Source organism: Gordionus sp. m RMFG-2023, chromosome 1 (genome assembly GCF_954871325.1).
Source record: "Gordionus sp. m RMFG-2023 chromosome 1, tfGorSpeb1-WG-v2, whole genome shotgun sequence".
Classification (NCBI taxonomy): domain Eukaryota; kingdom Metazoa; phylum Nematomorpha; class Gordioida; order Chordodea; family Parachordodidae; genus Gordionus; species Gordionus sp. m RMFG-2023.
The window spans coordinates 11,520,445-11,537,770 of NC_088775.1; the positions used below are offsets into that span (position 1 = coordinate 11,520,445).

Below are 17,326 nucleotides of genomic sequence, written 5' to 3' on the forward strand. Positions count from 1 at the left end.
TTTAAAATTGATATATTCAAATATCTCCAGAATTTTAGATATCTTTTATTAAATATATATTTTCCTGCACTTTTTTAAATGAAATAACAGTTTACTTAATTAACTACATAGGAAATTTTGCCATAACACAATAAATATTTTTTTAATTTTTTACTCTCTTAGTAAAACTTTAAAGAAGGTTCAGACTATTCACTTCGACAAGTTATATTTATTAAGTTAAAATTAAATTGGTATTTCATTGTCTCACATTTTGTATATCTCTAGAACGTTAAATGCATAAATTTTAGAGAAAGAAAGAAAGAAAGCAAGAAATCCAAATCACTCTCTTTATTAATTGTTAATTTATAAACTTAAATTTAACTGGTACTATATAACTTCGTTACTTTTAAAATAAATTTTGTAACGGCGTAAGTAACGCGTTTAGGTTACTCGTTACTTTATATTTTATTATTATATTTTAATCTATTGTTTTATATTTAAGTCTAATATTTATATATAAAAATATTATATGAATAAAAAAAACAAATATAAATTTGGATGTTGATTGTAAAAGGTATGTAACGTAATTGGATGGAGAAAAAATATTGCCATGATGGAAAATGGATTCGAAGCCTGGGTTTAGGTTGAATAACATGTGCATAATGGCGGTTTGAAATCACGTGAGAAAATAGGAATTTATTGCCGGAAATACTCATGTTATATGTAATTTAGGTAACCCAAACTGCTAAACAATATATGTAAACCTTTAAATAATTATAGAATATTATTATTATTTCATTTTTTTAGGCTTATAGGTTATATGTAATGTATTATTATGAAATATAAAGCAAAATGAATATTTAAATAAATTTTTTAGAAAGTGAAATTAAAATTTTTTTTAAAATAATTTTATAATAATTTCAAACTAATAAAAATAGGTTGTAATTAGTTGTATGACCTAGGCTCCAGGTTTTTTAAAGTTTTCATTTGTTTTTTTATCTGGCGAATTTAATATTTTAATTTATTTTTCTTCCCTTTGTTGACTGATCTTTTATATATTTTATTCATTTATTTTCACTAAAAAGAAAAATTATTTAACAAAGGCCATTTTGAAATATATCTATAGAAAACCTACTATAAAATATAATATATGTTTAATGTCTAACAAAAAAAATGTTTTACCCTTCAACATATTTAAATTTGTGGGGTTCCCGTATCCATAAAAGGAAACATAAATTAAATTATTCTCCAGGTAAAAAAAATAATATTTCCTTTTCTTTCCTAATTTAATGAAAATGGACTAGCCACGAAATTTGGGAAAAATATTAGGAATCTTGATGAACTGGATTGTTATGCTACGTCCAACCAAGTCTTTTCTCTTTCTAGAATTCTACTAAAAAAAAATAAAATAATAATACATCTCATCTTTTTGGCAAATTATTTATTATCACCTTACATCAAAATCGATAGTATAAAAAATAACTAAAATAAGAGTGTCCTCGTTGTTTTTAGGATGTTCTACGCAGAATTAATAACGCAAATTTTGATAAGTCAGGGTTCAATCTTGTATTTAATCCACATAAAAAACTAGAGTATATTTTTAATAACGAAACAGGGATAAAAATATCATATTATTTAACAAATTTACGTCACTATTTAAATTCGTATATTATATGATATGACAAAATAAAATAAGATTATATGGCATATAAAAAAGAGTATAAATAAGCATGATAAAGCTTTTAATAAATTATATTATATCTCAAATCCTTTACCTTTTCCACGTGACAAAAACAGTTCACATTAATGCTAACCCCAGAATTTTACGTGTTCCCTTGTACAAGTCATATTCAATCATGTCTAATATGTATAATTTGCCATCCTTGTTACTCAATTGTTTCATGTCACAATTCATTCACATAAGTGCTTTATCAGTATATATACCTGCTTCCATTTTGGAATATTCACTTTCAATATTCCTCTCGATAATATGCGCTATTCTCTGTGGAGACTTCTTTCCTTGGGGTTGGACCCAGTACCTACCCATCAAACCCCGGTTTATAGGCTCCGCTAACTCTGAAATTCCTGATTTATGCACTTATGATATATGGTGGTTTATCCTGTTGACCCTGATGTGCATAGGGCAAAACAATGACGAAGAACCGTCTCAAGAGCCAACTTCGTCTACATCTTTTAATACGGAGCGGATGTTGCAACAATTCAAAGATTTGACCCAAAAATTGTTGGTGTGTTTGATAAGCTATAAAGACAATTCGCTAAGGATTAAAGAGAAATCCTCTAATTTAGATAACACAGGTAACGTATCTATTAAAAATAATAATTTATCTATTGATTTGCCTGAAAATAAAATTCCATTATTTATTCATCTTTAATAGGTATTTCAAATGTTGACAAAGCTTCTCAAGTTAAAATAACTAGCCCTTTCTCTGAAGTATAATTTCTGTCAATTATTCTTATTAAAAAAGTTTATTATATTTGCACTTTACCTTGTAAATGTTTCATTTTAAACTTAAAGTGTATTATTTCAAGCCTGTAAATCAGAAACTTAAAGTGTATTGTTTCAAACCTGCAAAGCAGACACTCCTATACCCCCCCCCCAAGCTATTGATAATATTAACTAGTGATGTTTAAAAGCCCGGTTCGGGTCGACTTTTAAAAATGATCACATTAAGAGTTTAATCAAAATATTGCATCGAGATTTGGCAAATAGAAGTCCAAACTTTTCTACCATCCATGAACAAAATCTTTTACATAATATTATTTTGGCTAAAATCTGAATCGGGTCTTTTTAAAAAATGGACCCAAATCGGGCTTCATCCTCCCAGAGCTTCACACGAAACTTTTGGTCCAGGTTTGGTCCGGGTTTGAAAACATTAAATTTGTGAACTGAGTGGCGTCATTATAAAGTGACTGTTGAAGATTCGAGCCCGATGATAAATTTTTAAAATACAATTGAAGCAAAGGAAAATTAAAAATATTTGGTTTTTATTTTTTTTTATTAATTTGACTTTGAATAACCCATTTAGCCCTGCCTAACTAAAGAGTCAAAATGACGCCCTTGATAAAATTTATTTCGAAAAATTAGCCTCCACCCTAATCATTCACCATGATTTTTCTAAAAATATGGCTTGGTTTCATGAGGAGTCTGTAAACGAGATGCGCAAAAAATTTACCATGAACCCGGTTTACTCTTCGGATTAAGGTTCGATTCGGAGCCCTACCTTCTCCCTATCAAATTATGAAATTTAGCGGACACCTCTCACTACTATCTTTACATTTATTACATTCACTACCACCTCTCATTCTATTCCAACTCTCTACCACCCTTCCGTTTTATTCCAACTTTCTATCACCCTCCCTTTAATTTCGTTGACCATCTTACTTCTTATCCTCCACTTTCGTGCCGCATTACAAGTTTGAAATGATATTTTAATATGTAAAATGGGCGTCTATATTAGATATCGAAATATATTAATAAAAAAAAATTATTTTAGTAATATGTTCCTTTTGTTGAACATTAAAATTAATCTTTATTTTTTTCAGATGGAAGAATCGTATATTAATTTAAGCGATTCACAAACACATCAGGATCATTTTACTAACCATGCCAGCTACGCTCAAGATTTGGTCTTAACGTTAAAAATAATAGCTGATAGGATAAAATGTCTCAAGGATGACGTTGCAGAGATTAAGACGAACAGTACTGCTAAGAATGAGAACAGCGAAAACAAAAATTCTACGATGAGGAAAAATTCTCTGGAGGGGGTGACATTGATAAAAATGAATGCTACAATCGTGGATTCCTTAAAAAATATGAATAATAATATAGGGGATTTACAAAATAGATGGGACGATTTTAAAGGTGCGAATGGACTTCAAGCGTCTCGCATAATAACTACAATAGATAGCATTTTAAATCAGTCGCAAGATTTTCGATCAGAATTTAAGGAAGGCAACATACATGTGGAAAATGAGTTGAAGCATTTAAAAATTTTAATCGAAAACAGTGATTTATCAAAAGCTCAAGTTTCCCATATGTCAGAGGTTATAAAGAGTAATATGGATATGGTTACCAAGCTTAACAAGTATTTTCACAGTCCAGCCATGAAAGAGTTAAAACACATTGGGAAAAATATAAATTATCCTATCACTTCATCGAAATACACTATGAAAGAAGAGAAAACGACCGAGCAAACATATGTGGATGAAAATTATAACGAGGGTAACGATTTAAGTTACCCTATCCTCCAGCATAAAGATAGTTATGAAACTTTTAACAGTCATCAAAGTCATGCCAAGATTTGCAATGTAGAGGATTCGCAGGCGAATTTTAAGAAAGATCAAGGAGAGCGCTTCCACCACAAGATTATGTTTCCCAGTGTCCAGGATAAAGATAATGAAATATCGAAAGAAGCTTACGATATCGTACAAAAAACTTTAAAAACTTTACACCTTAAGGATAAGGAATCTATCAACAACCAAAAAATATTTGAAACTTACGAAGATTATATGAAGGACCAAAGGTCGTCGTTCGGGCCGATCGCTAAACCTAAAAATTTGGAAGACGTAGTAGAAAAAATTAAAGTGCGACAATTTAAGGATTCAGTTTTTGAAGCAAGAGAATGTGAAATTCCCACTATCATTAACACACCGCCGTCAAATGATCAATTTGTGAGGGAAGGTTCTAACCACCAACTTTCGTTTGTACCTGCATATGAGTTCCACGAATCTAAGGTGCCAAAAGAATCGACGGTTACCAAAACTTTCAAAGATAAGGATAGTAAAATTGAATGTAATGATAATAAAATTCAAAAAAATGATAACAATACAAATTCCCCGTATATGATGCCAAATTTAACCATAAATTTGAGTACTAATAATCAACAAATTTGTCACCCTTCAACCAGCGGTACTCAGTCAGCTGCAAAAATAAGTAATGATACTTTTGCCCAAATGCCAAAGCATATCGCGTTTAATGAGACTTCGGAAAACAAACCACATCACCCCATCATCAAAAATTTGGACCAATATGTTCAAGATATCGATGATAAATATATTCCCAAACAGTGTGAAAACTCAGAGGAAGATTTATCCGGAGTTAACTATGTAAAGACGCATTTTTCAAAAGACTCTGTAGATCTTATTCGTTCTGTTAAGATTTTAAACACTGGCTATAAAATTGAACCAATCATGGAAAAAAACGAAAATGAGCATCCTTTGATATTGACTCTTACCGCTGACAACTCCAAAATAAAATATGATGTTAGGGAAAAGGATTTGAATATAAACCTTTCCAATAATATAAACTTAATCATGGAAACTGATAAAATAAAGATTAAAAAGATTTCTGATTCACAAGGCATAATGGATAAAAATGTTCACATTATGGATGACATTGGTAATAGATCAGATGTTAAATCGAATACTAATCGAGAAGAGGGTTCTTCCACCCTAAATGCGGTTGATTTGCCTCCTAGAAATATAGTTAACCCATTTGGCTCGTCGATGCTCAAGAATAATAATATCGTACTCAATAAAACGAGAAAAAACGAGAAAAAGAATGATATAGTAACTCAAAGCAGGCGTAAAAGAAAATTACGAGAGCTAAAATCTCAAGAATATAAAAAGAAGAGTGAATTCCAAATGAGTTCCTGCACGCTGAAAACCAAAAGGACTAATAATAGACCACGAGTCTTGAAAAAAGGTTTACCCGTTTCTAAGAAAAAATTGGGCCTTGTAAAGGTCGCTAAAAGTCCGAAAAGAAGGCCAAGTAGAAAAAGTAAAGCAAAAAAGAAGAAACATAAAATCTCGAAACCCCAAAAAAGAAAAATATATACGAGGAGGAAAGGGGCTAAAAAACGTGTCAAAAAACGCACAGTGTCCAAAAGATCTAGAAGTGCGGGAAAATCCAAAAAGGTGACAAGGAAACCCAAAAAAGCGGCGACAAAATCCAAAAAAGCAGATGTCAGAAAAAATAAAAGAACAACAAAAAAACAATCTAAAAAACAACCAATTTTGATAACCGGGAAAAGGACCAAAAAATTTATCGGAAATCTTCAGAAGATAAGAAAAATTTCATCAAGGACGAACTGGATTTTCGAAACAAACTCAGACGTCGGAAGCTCTACTAGTATTAGCATTGAATCAGCTGGAGTGTCTTCACAATACAGGCCATCAAAATAATTATATTTAAAATAAAGCTTTATGTGTTTCCTTTTTGTTAAAATTAATATATATAATGTTTTCTTATAAATTCTTCAATAATGAATTTGATTTATTTATATAATTAAATTATTTATGATTGTAGTAATTGTTAATTAAAAGCATAAATAACTATCGATTTTTGGCTATAGGGTTAATGCTTTTTTAAAAGGTTAAATATAATTTATGGAAAATATGAACTAAGGTACAATCAATATGTCGTAGTATTGGCATGTGGAATCCATATTAATTTGGAATCTCTCAATTTTAAATATTACTATGAGCACTTTTTAAATTTGAAAATATTTGATTTGAACGGAAATGTATTCCTATACGTATAGAGTATTACCAACACTGAATTTTCCATAATTTTGCCGAGAACTTTTGAACTAAACATTATATTCACTTTTATTTAACACTAACAATCGGAAACAACTTAAAGATAATTATGAAATAGGAACGATTATTTAGGAAAAGCCTTCTATTATGAACAATGGCACAAGGATTTATACAGCGCCAGTATCGGCATGACGCCAATTTTTTTTTTTACCTTGAAAAGTATTTTCGATATTTTAAAAAAATTGATTACAATAATCTTTTCCAAATTTTTTTTTATTAGTTCATATCATTATATAAATATTAGAAATAACAATTATCATGTTTAAAAATAATTTTATGTAAATTTGTAGGACATACCGAGCATCTTCTTGAGTTTAAGTGTGTCCAGCTAATAAAAATTATTGTTCATTGGATTTGGGGGTGCATGAATCATTATTGTTGGACCAATTTTGCAACATTACATCGTTATTACTAATAAAAAGAGTATGTTTAATATATGAAACTTCCCCTTCACCCAAAATGGTAAATATTTCTCTGATATTCCAATCCTAAAACAACATATTGAACTGCTAATTATAGAAACTTCATTTTATACTCTACCAGCTCATAATGATGACGTTGAAGGAATCTTTTCTTTAATCAATAGTCAATGGACATATGAGAGGAATAGCTTATCCGTAAAATCTATAAAGCAATTATGTGTATGCAATACAATTTTAAATGGTTTTGCCTTTCTATAAATTTTTGAAGAAAAGGCCAAATAAATTATGAGAAGTATCTGCATGTAAAAAATTTTGGATAAAAAAAATATGGTTTGTTAAGTTATATGAATTTAGTTCGATTTGTATTAATGTTACTTACGAATAAAAACAATGAAAATAAATTACTGCTTAAAATCTATTAAAATATTTTTAAATTCATTTTTTAATGCATTATTTAAAACACATAAAACAAATAAGTCCTCTTTTCCACTAAGCAGGATCTGATAACCTAAATCGGGTTGAAAGTTTCAATTTCTCCTATGCTTTAGTCTATAATTAATATAAAATATAAGGGTGAGTGATTCTGACTAGAGGTCTGCTAGGAACGGCCCAAGAAACGTTTAAAAAATATTTTATTTTAGTCGTGTTTGTCAAAATAATTAATGGGACGGGCGAGGCAAAAATAATTATTGGACTGGATTATTGATAAATTCTGATATTTGATAGAAGCGATAATCCATTAAGTGTAGTTTTTTTAAAATTTAAATTTTAATGTTGTTCAACTACATATTTTTCGGGTTAAGCCCCATATTTTAAAAAAAACCAGGCCGGGCTGGGCACAACCTTAGTTAAAAAATTGGTAACTGACCGGTCTAGGTACAAATAGGGTCAGGCAAAAACTAAATTCTTACCTGGTGACGCCTAAAAATTTTGTCATTTGTGAGACCTCTAATTCTGCCCTATTCCGAGGTTAATAATAAATATTTTATTTTAAATTATTCTACCAAATTATAATTATTATATACATTAATATTATACAAAATACAAATTATAAACATAAAAAATATGGAAAACCTAAATGAAAAAAAAAATATACATTATTTTCTAAACGATTTTTCTCTTAAAAAATACTTTTGAAATAATTCTAAATAAAAATAATATATATTTAATATAAAATCATGAAACATTACTTATTAATTTAATCAAATATAAAATTTCAAAATATCGTTGTAGCCATTTTAAGCATTTAAGATGCGAAAACAAGTTTAGTTTTTTTTTAAGGGAATCATTTAGCTTTCAATTTTTACCAGTATAAAAAGCTATCAAAGTTTGCGTTTAGTTTAAAAAGCAATTTTTTTTTCGTTCTCATTTCTTCTTCTTGCCTTTGCTTTTGCTGCCTTTACCCGATCCGCCTTTTTTGTCCTTGTGCCCACTTTTAGACGTTTTATCCTTCTTTTTATTTTTATCGCTTGACTTATCTAAATATTATGTTTTTTTTATAACACACATACACAAATTAACAAATTATCTAAGGTCTAAATCAATGTCTTCGTTCCATGAATGGGGAGAGGTCTAAAAGGCATTCTCAAGAAGCATCCATTTTAATTATTCCGAAATATTCAAAAATTAGTTTTCTTCTTTTTTTCAGCACAAAATAATAATCTTTAGTTACTATAAATTACATGTAAGATAAGACTTCAAGTTTAATTTTTTTTTTTTGAATACTAGAACATATGCCAATTTCTAAAAAGTTTTTGAATAGAAAAAGAAAAATTTCGGGAGCAGGGCAAATTTGGCAAAATATTTTTAAGTTTTAACTACTTTGATTTTTTGACATCTTACGATAGAATCGAATTTCTTATTTATTTCCTTCTTGTGAGTCTCGGTGGATTAATCGGTATCGTCGTTCTTATCTTCCTTTTTGGAGATTTTAAAGATCCGATCCGTAAGCAAAATTTTTAAAAAAAATCCGCGCTTAAAAAATATGCATATCCGGGCCGGCCAAAATGATTTACAACAATTAACGTGGTGGAAATTTTTTAGAAAAAAATTAGATAATGAATAGTTTAACCTAATTTACTCCTCATATCTCAATTTCATTTTATAGCAGTTATATACAACTAAAATTATTTAAAATCTGCCGCAGGTGTGCAATGATTATATAATAACTCTGTTTCAGTAAATAATATTTCCTGCGACACTAATATAATCCAGTTTGTGGATTAGTTTTTTTGCTAAGGCAAAGCCATCTTAATCTCATGATGAAATTAGGTGTGATTAGAAAATATTCGATAATTAACTCACGTCATAAAATAAAATATGTGTCGCTTTGAACCAAAGGGTTATTTTCAATTCAGGTGTTCGCCCCGGCCATAACATTTGGTGCGAAGACTCGACCCATAAATGTTGCTATCATATAACTAAGATAGAATGAACTGAAAATAAAAGATGGCTGAGTTTTGAGGAAATATGGGTATTGTATCGATCGCTGACCTTATAAGCACATATCAACTGAAGTGGGCAGATCACCTCCACCGTATGACAGACGCGGATTAGGTTAATTGTCAAAGTTGGAATGGAAAGAGACGGGTAAAGGACTAAAAAACAGACAAAGGTGGTGGAAAAGTTCTACAACTTGTCGCTTGGTATCAGATATAAGAGATTTTTGGGGAGTTCGATCTGGCAAAAACAAAGACTAATCCTTTGCGAAGAAAATGAAAAAATTTCAGAATTTCTATCTGCAGTATTTGTCGAGGGTCTTTAACCAGAATAAAATCCAGGACGGGATTTAAATGATCAAAACTAATTTCTAAAAAAGGGAAAAAATATATTTATTTGTTAAAATTCGGGCGTAGCTTAAAAATGACAACAAATAAAAATCCTGGGCAGAGCTTAAAATTTTGAACCTAAGCAAATTCTCTAATACTAATTATATAAGATAATTAGAGCATAGATTTGAATTTAGGAACAATTTTTTTTTTAAATTATAATAATTAGAAGATTTGGGTGGGGGGGAGGGTGGTCGGGGCAAAATGGACCTAGATCCAGATAGTTCCATATCATGTTAGCTCTTACTTATAAAAATAAAATTATATAATTAAACATTTTTTTTTAAATATAGAGTTTTACCTTTGGATCCGCTTTTCTTTCCACCTTTATCTTTTTTAGGAGTTTCGGCTGAAGATGCATCAGTGCTTTTACCTTTATCTTTCTTTTTGTCCTTTTTCTTTGTATCTTTACTTTCTTTTTTATCCGGTTTGTCTTTCTTATCTTTTTTATCCGATTTGTCTTTCTTATCCTTTTTATCCGGCTTGTCTTTCTTATCTTTTTTATCCGGCTTGTCTTTCTTATCTTTTTTATTTATCGCGCTAGACTTGTCAGTTTCAGTTTCGGAAACTTCTGAAGAGCTAGGTTCAGTTGTTGAAATCTAGACGGAAACATATTTTTTTTTTAAAAATATAATTTTTCTTTTAATAAGTGACTAAAAAATAGAGCCAGTAACTCTAGAGGGAGTGTAGGGGATTCATCAAGGCCCCCTCTTTACATTGGTTTTTCTATGTTATACAATCTAAATTCGTATAAGTTAATAATAAAATCATTTAAAACCAATCATTTATCATTGAATTTAAGATTTAAAATTAAATTTAAAAAAATTCGGCATAAATTTATTATACACACACACATTATCGTTAGAAGAGTTCCATATAAAATAAATTTTATCTCATTAGTTAAAGTCAATAAGTTATAATTTTCTTTTTAGATAATTGGTTTTAATTTTAACAATATTTATAAGAGAATAGGGAGGAGGGGTATTGAAAAATCAGATCTTCATAAATAAAAATGATAAATATAAGGCAGCAACTGAGAGGAGAAGGGTTATATAAGATTTCATGTGTGAGATAGTCTTGAACGAATTTATATATTTCACATTTTTGGGACCTCGATTGTCACTGCCAAATTTTAATAAACCATTTTTTTTAAATATTAATTAACCCTAACCCAGACCTCTTTAATCCTACCCTATTCTGCTAAGCTAACGCGTTCAAGAGATCGGTTTCATAATTTTTTTTATCGCAAACGGTATCAAACCCCGCTTGAAGGTGCACATCTATCGGAAAATATTTTATAAAATTTGGTAGTTGTGATGGAAGCCAAAATAAAAAAAAAACACGTAAAATACAGATGTTCAACACTATCTTTAGGCACCTTTTTTAGCAGAAGCCGATTTCATTTTTATATGAGCGTGAATGTGCTTTTTCTCCCGTCAACGGGTTATTTTTTCAACTTTAAATGATTTTTTGAACGCGTTTTTTTAAAAAAATCTTATTTTGCCGGAAATATATTTTAGCATCATTAGATCTTATAAGTTTCAGACAATTTTGCCTCTTGACATCTGAGTCATTATAGAAATTATGGACAAAAAAAAATAATATAAATTATATTAAATTTGAAAGTTCATGACGAAATTATCTAAAAATCGTTGAATAAGGCATTTCTATTGTGTTATTGAAAAGCCCGATTTGGTAATTTCTATTTGCCAAATATCGATGCTTACATCATATTATTTTAGCTTAAATATTAATCGGACCGTTTATAAAAATCAATCTTTCTGTCATCTATGAGCAAAAATCTAGGCTTTCATAATATTATTTTGGCTAATCTCTCAATGGGGTCGTTTAAAAAAAAATCGACCGAAATCGGGTTTTTAACAACATCCCTACTTTTCTGCACATTGCTAGAATGAATTTCCAGCAAAATCCACACATGCTCAAAAAAAATGATATAACACATTGGACTGAAAAAATAACATTGACCGCTAACATATATAGTATATATATTTTTTAATAGTAGAAGAAGAAAAAAAAATAGGAATTAATTAATACCTCGCTGTCACTGGTAACGCCTGAGGAAGATTTTTTTAGGTGGACTCTTGCTGATTCTTAATAAAGTAATTAATATATAAAAGATTTAAGTAAAATAATGATATTCATTAAAATATGTTTGGAAAACATTTTTAATTTATGATAAATGATAACCTGATTCGGATAATTCTTTGATGGGTGACATTATTCTTTTATCCTGTAAAATGATTTTTTCCAACTAAAACCAATAATTTTTTGAAAAATTTTAAAATAAAACTAAAAAACACAATTATAAAGGTAGGTATAAATTTATTAAATTTGTCTAGCCACATTTCAGAAATGGAAAAAAAAATGTTAGTCTTCACAATTGTCACAGATATATTATTATATGCGGTCCAGCCCGAATCGGCACGCAAATGCCCGTAAAATATTTTTGCACAAGTTTTCCTACCTAAATCGCTCCGAAAATTTTGGGTCGGGTTTCGAACATAGACCCTTATTATATAATTAGGGTTGGAAATAAATGTAAGTTTTTTTATTTAACTATTTAAATTTAATTATAATTTTTATTATTGGATAAGCTATCCTGAAAATGAGTATGCCTCTCCGTGATTCTAATATATAGATGTTTTTTTATAGTCACTTAGTAATTCATTTTTCAAACATATAGACTTATTATTACTGTAGACTGCTAAAAAAAGCCAAAATTAAAAACGTGGCCAAAGATGGAACCAAAGAAAAGACGTAGCCAAAAATGGGGTGCCAGATTTGCTTTTATTTACATAAGGCTGTGCTGTGACTTAAATTACAAAAATATAATTAATAAACTTACGTAATTTTAGTTATTTTTAAATGTAGAAATAAAATAGTGGCCTAAATAATTTTTTTCGAATTTCCGAAAGTTTATCGATTTTGTAAATTTATTAAAATTAATAAAATATTAATAAATTTTAGCTTAAAGTTTACAAAGTTGGAATTTTTCCGAAAAAAAAGAAAGCAATATCAATTTATATTTTTCAAATTATAATTAGAAAATGGGCTGTTATATTAATCAAACTGGAAATTATTTAAATTAAATGGGGAGTATAAAAATAATTTGGTATGATTTATAAATTTCAAAATTTACAAAACATTTTAAAAATTTAATGGAAGATTTTGGGGAGTTTTATAATTTTATAAAATTACGAAAAATTTGAGGTTTTTTTAAAATCCATTTAAATAAGAGCCTTAAAAATAATATAGTTGTGATATTGTCTTATAAAAGTTATTTTATTTCAACCATAGGTTTCTTTAAAAAAAATAAAATCCTATGTAATAATTTTTTATTTAAAAAGCACACATATTTTATGTATCAAGTTAAACAAAAAAATATAAAATCAATATGGGAAGAAAATTGTGATTTTATAAAAGAAAAAGGATAATTAGTTTATGACAAATATATAATATATGAATGAACTCTTCAACTTTTATAATTCATCAAAAAATTTATATATGATTTTATCATTTCTTAGATCAGATGGGTGAGTCGTGCTTGTATTCCAAATTCCGACGAAAATTAAAATAAAATATTTTTAAATTTAGAGATATGTTAGAAATGGATTAAATAATAAAAAATTTTTAACAATCTTTATTCAAATGATTATTATTATTACTTTTGCTTTTGATGTGGAAGATCTTTTGCCCCCGCTACTGGCTATCGATCTCCGCGTAGTAACACCAAGCGAATCTATTTCCGATTTGAGTCTAATGGTGGCGTCTTTTAAGGCCTCCAGCCATCCGTCTAATGTTACCGGGGATTTAAACTTTTTATAAAGTACAAAATGGAAGATAAAGTTGTAAAAATTATAGCTTATCAGTTTTATATTTTATGTGCTCAGTAAAATATTAAAAGGAGTCAATATTTGTTTATATATTTTATTAAATTTTTTTTAGGGCAATTGTCTTAATCTATTATCCCTTATGTCCAGGAGGGTGGGGGGGGGGGTTAATTTTTTCTAATTTCAATATTATTACAACAAAATATTGCTCTTATTTATCTAAATATCATAGCATCATTTTATTAGACTCAGAAACTCAAAAATACTAAATAAATGTAACGATTTCTCTCCTCCATATATGTAATCATCACCAAATAATGGAAACAGTTTAAAATGTAGGGAAATTTAATTCCCACTCACCCGACCCGACAAAACACTAATGATTTCATACGAATATAATATTGATGTAAATTCTTAACTACGTTATAAATAATAAATCACAAATCTTAGATGAAATCATATGTTATTATTAAAATGTTAAAATTATTGTGTAATTCTAAAATATTACTCCAGGTCCAGAAGAAGGAAATGGGAGAGGCATTGTAGGATTGAATGGTATGTTCCCGCGTTTCATTTCGAAATCCCTCCAATTTTCTAGCTGTGGTGCTAGTAAAATAATGACATATAATTTAGTTATAAAAAAAGTAAAACTTAGTGAAGGAATATTTACATAATTTATCTTGGTTAAAACATGGTATACAAAATAACGTATACAGAATTATCAATTATTTTTTTGGATAACTTATTTAGATTATAACATTTTATAACATTTTATAAAAGTCTGCTATCTGTGCAGCAGCTACTTGAAAAATGAAATTAAAAGGGATTATGATTTCAAAGGCTAAAATACCAAATCCAATCTGGGTCCTTGTAATCGAAAAAGGGTCGAGTTTTCTGGTTCCTTGGAAATGGCGCGGTTTCGGAATATCGAAAAACAAATTATCGTGAGAATTAAACTCTACGCAGGAATGATACCTTCAATAAAATAAATGATCATATGAGATAGCAGTGCCTCTATAAGTTAAACGAAATACTAAATTGATTATTTTACCAATTAGCGTTGAATATGAACTCCCAGGTCTCGGGAAAATTCCTCAATTCTCTGGCTGCCGTATACAATTCCCTAGCGCTAAATAGCGGGAATCTCACGCAAGACATTATCTTTTTGATAAATTTTTTCCTATTCCAAGAATCGGCTGATAGCCAGACCCAAGCCGCTATAAAGACTTCCACCTCGCTAACAACGGACAATCCATCGTCCGATAGCAGCTGACAAACTCTATCTGGACTTAACGCATAAAATTTATCAGCGGTTAAATTTTTCATCTCGTTTCGATTGTACCCAGTTATAATATCTGTATCTGCGCCCGTTCCAGACGCTTTGTCTATGCCCATGTAACCATGCATTCCAAACACACCCCCTTAGTATATTGATAATATAGTAATAAATTGATAACTATTGAAGATTTAACAAATGTTTTTAATTGCCATTAATGTTAATGAAATTCAAATTATAGCCTATATTTTGTTTATTAAGGTATGCTTGAGGGAGTCATTTGCTTACCAACTCCGCCTTTCATAGGACCATCCATTTTAGGAGTTCCCATATTCGTTGTAAAAACTGATCTAAGCTGACCGCCACTTCCGTATAATTCATTGTTATTCCATATTTGACCACCGATTGGTAGCGAACTTTGATAGGGTAGACCGGCTCCACCACCGCTCATGGGATAATAATTTTGCTTCACATGTTAAAAGAATGTATAAATTATGAGGTGTTTAACATTTTTATGCTTGCTGGAATAGTAATAAGACTTAAAATTATTCGAAATTCGATTTGATATTCGATTCTAAACGAACAAGAATAAAATCCTATGAATAACGTTATTCATAAATTTTTTGAAAATCGTAAATTTTAATAAATATTCGAATTTTTATAGTTAATTTTAGAATTTTTTTTGTAGAATATAATAAATTAAAAAATTTTTTAAATGAAGGCTGCATTTATAGTAGGATCTGACCCGGCACGATTTAACAGCTAAACGAATTTAAAAATCTGTTTATGAGATAAATCTTTCTTTAATATTAATTTTATCTTCAATTCCCATTCATGATAATAATCTAAGAATTATTGATTTCATAAAAAAATCTTTAAAATGAATCAGCTGTTACATCGTGCCCGATTGCCCACTATGAATGCACCCTAAAGCCACTCTAATATAATATTTTATTTTCTCTTTAATAATTTTTATTTATATTTGTGTTAATGACTTCTCATTTAAAATTTCTTAAAACCAAATTCAAAACAAATGTAAATTGTAAGATTGTGCAATCTGTAGAGTGAGAATGAAAACGTTCTTGAAAGCCACTATTTTTATAAGACACAAATATAATTACCAAAAATTGAATCTCCCTAAGAGAAGAAGCATATAGAAAACCTAATACCAAATAGCTTATTTTTTTAAAATTTATTACAAAAGTTTTCATTCTTATTATAATTGTATATCTTACGCACTATAATTATACAATATATTATATTGTTAAAAGGCTCAATTTTCGCTGAGAAATTAAGATATTAGCCAAAATTGAGTTAATTGATATCCAATTTTTGTTATATGGTAAAATTTTAAATTAGAGTTTATACTATATATATATATACAAATATCGCAAACTATAACAAGGGTCTATACAGTTAACTATGGATCAATTCCTTAATCCAAACCTTATTGTGGGACCCCCTGCTAATACTACACTGGTTATAATTCCTCTAAGCGGAGGATATACCAAAATTATACTGTAGCGTGTAATATAATATCAAAAACCTCCTTTTTATTTAGTATAATAAGGATTAACTAAAACTAAATATATGCTTATGCTCACTCGATACCAAATATTTATTTATAAAATTATATGCAATATAATGCAGAACATTACCATCATTTTGGGTCCATGAATTAGTTAATTAGTTAATTAATAATGAATATGATATAACATTAAAAAAAACATGGCAACATATATAAAAATTGTTTTTTATATATTAAGATTAACAATCAACGTAAATTAGCGCAACGTATATATATTATTTTATTAGATAATATTTGCGAATCGTTAATAGAATAGTAATACATTTTGGAATAATTTTTTCTTTTAAAACTCTCGAAGAATTCCGTAAACTTATTAGCGCCGATTCAAACACTAATCGCTCGCCACCAAATGAATAGTATCCAGGCTGTTATTCTGAAAAGAATTCCGAATTAGAAAAAAAAAATAAGTCTGCTAGGACGCGCCATTTTTAAAAATCATTAATGTAGGCTTGATCCCAGGACAAACCTAATGTCCTTATTAATAGGGGATTATTATAAAACAGCAAGTTTTATTCCTCTAATAGAAATAGCTATATTTCTCCTTCTGCAGAAATAGAGGGGGTGGGGAATTTTTTAAAATATTTTCTGCCTTAGAATATTTTTACTTTTATCTAGTTTAAAAGTTCATTAGATTATATTTGGCCTTCTTTTATTTTCACGCATTGGATTTATTTTCTTTTCAGGGCAAGAGATAGGAAAGTGATTTATTATATAACTCGCAAATTTTACAGTTTCTTAAACCCACTACAGATAACCTAAAT

The 17,326-nt window shown here is 28.9% G+C and overlaps 1 protein-coding gene across 1 annotated transcript; it reads right to left on the minus strand.

Annotated features, from left to right (window-relative positions):
• Positions 1–8,387: 8,387 nt before the first annotated feature.
• Positions 8,388–15,428, minus strand: LOC135931556 (uncharacterized). Its single transcript, XM_065468772.1, has 9 exons — positions 15,266–15,428; positions 14,753–15,122; positions 14,552–14,676; positions 14,210–14,307; positions 13,537–13,686; positions 12,059–12,122; positions 11,906–11,961; positions 10,152–10,449; positions 8,388–8,500 (listed from the first exon to the last, which is right to left on the minus strand). The coding sequence occupies exons 1-9, from the start codon at positions 15,426–15,428 to the stop codon at positions 8,388–8,390; spliced, it is 1,437 nt and encodes a 478-aa protein (XP_065324844.1).
• Positions 15,429–17,326: the final 1,898 nt, after the last annotated feature.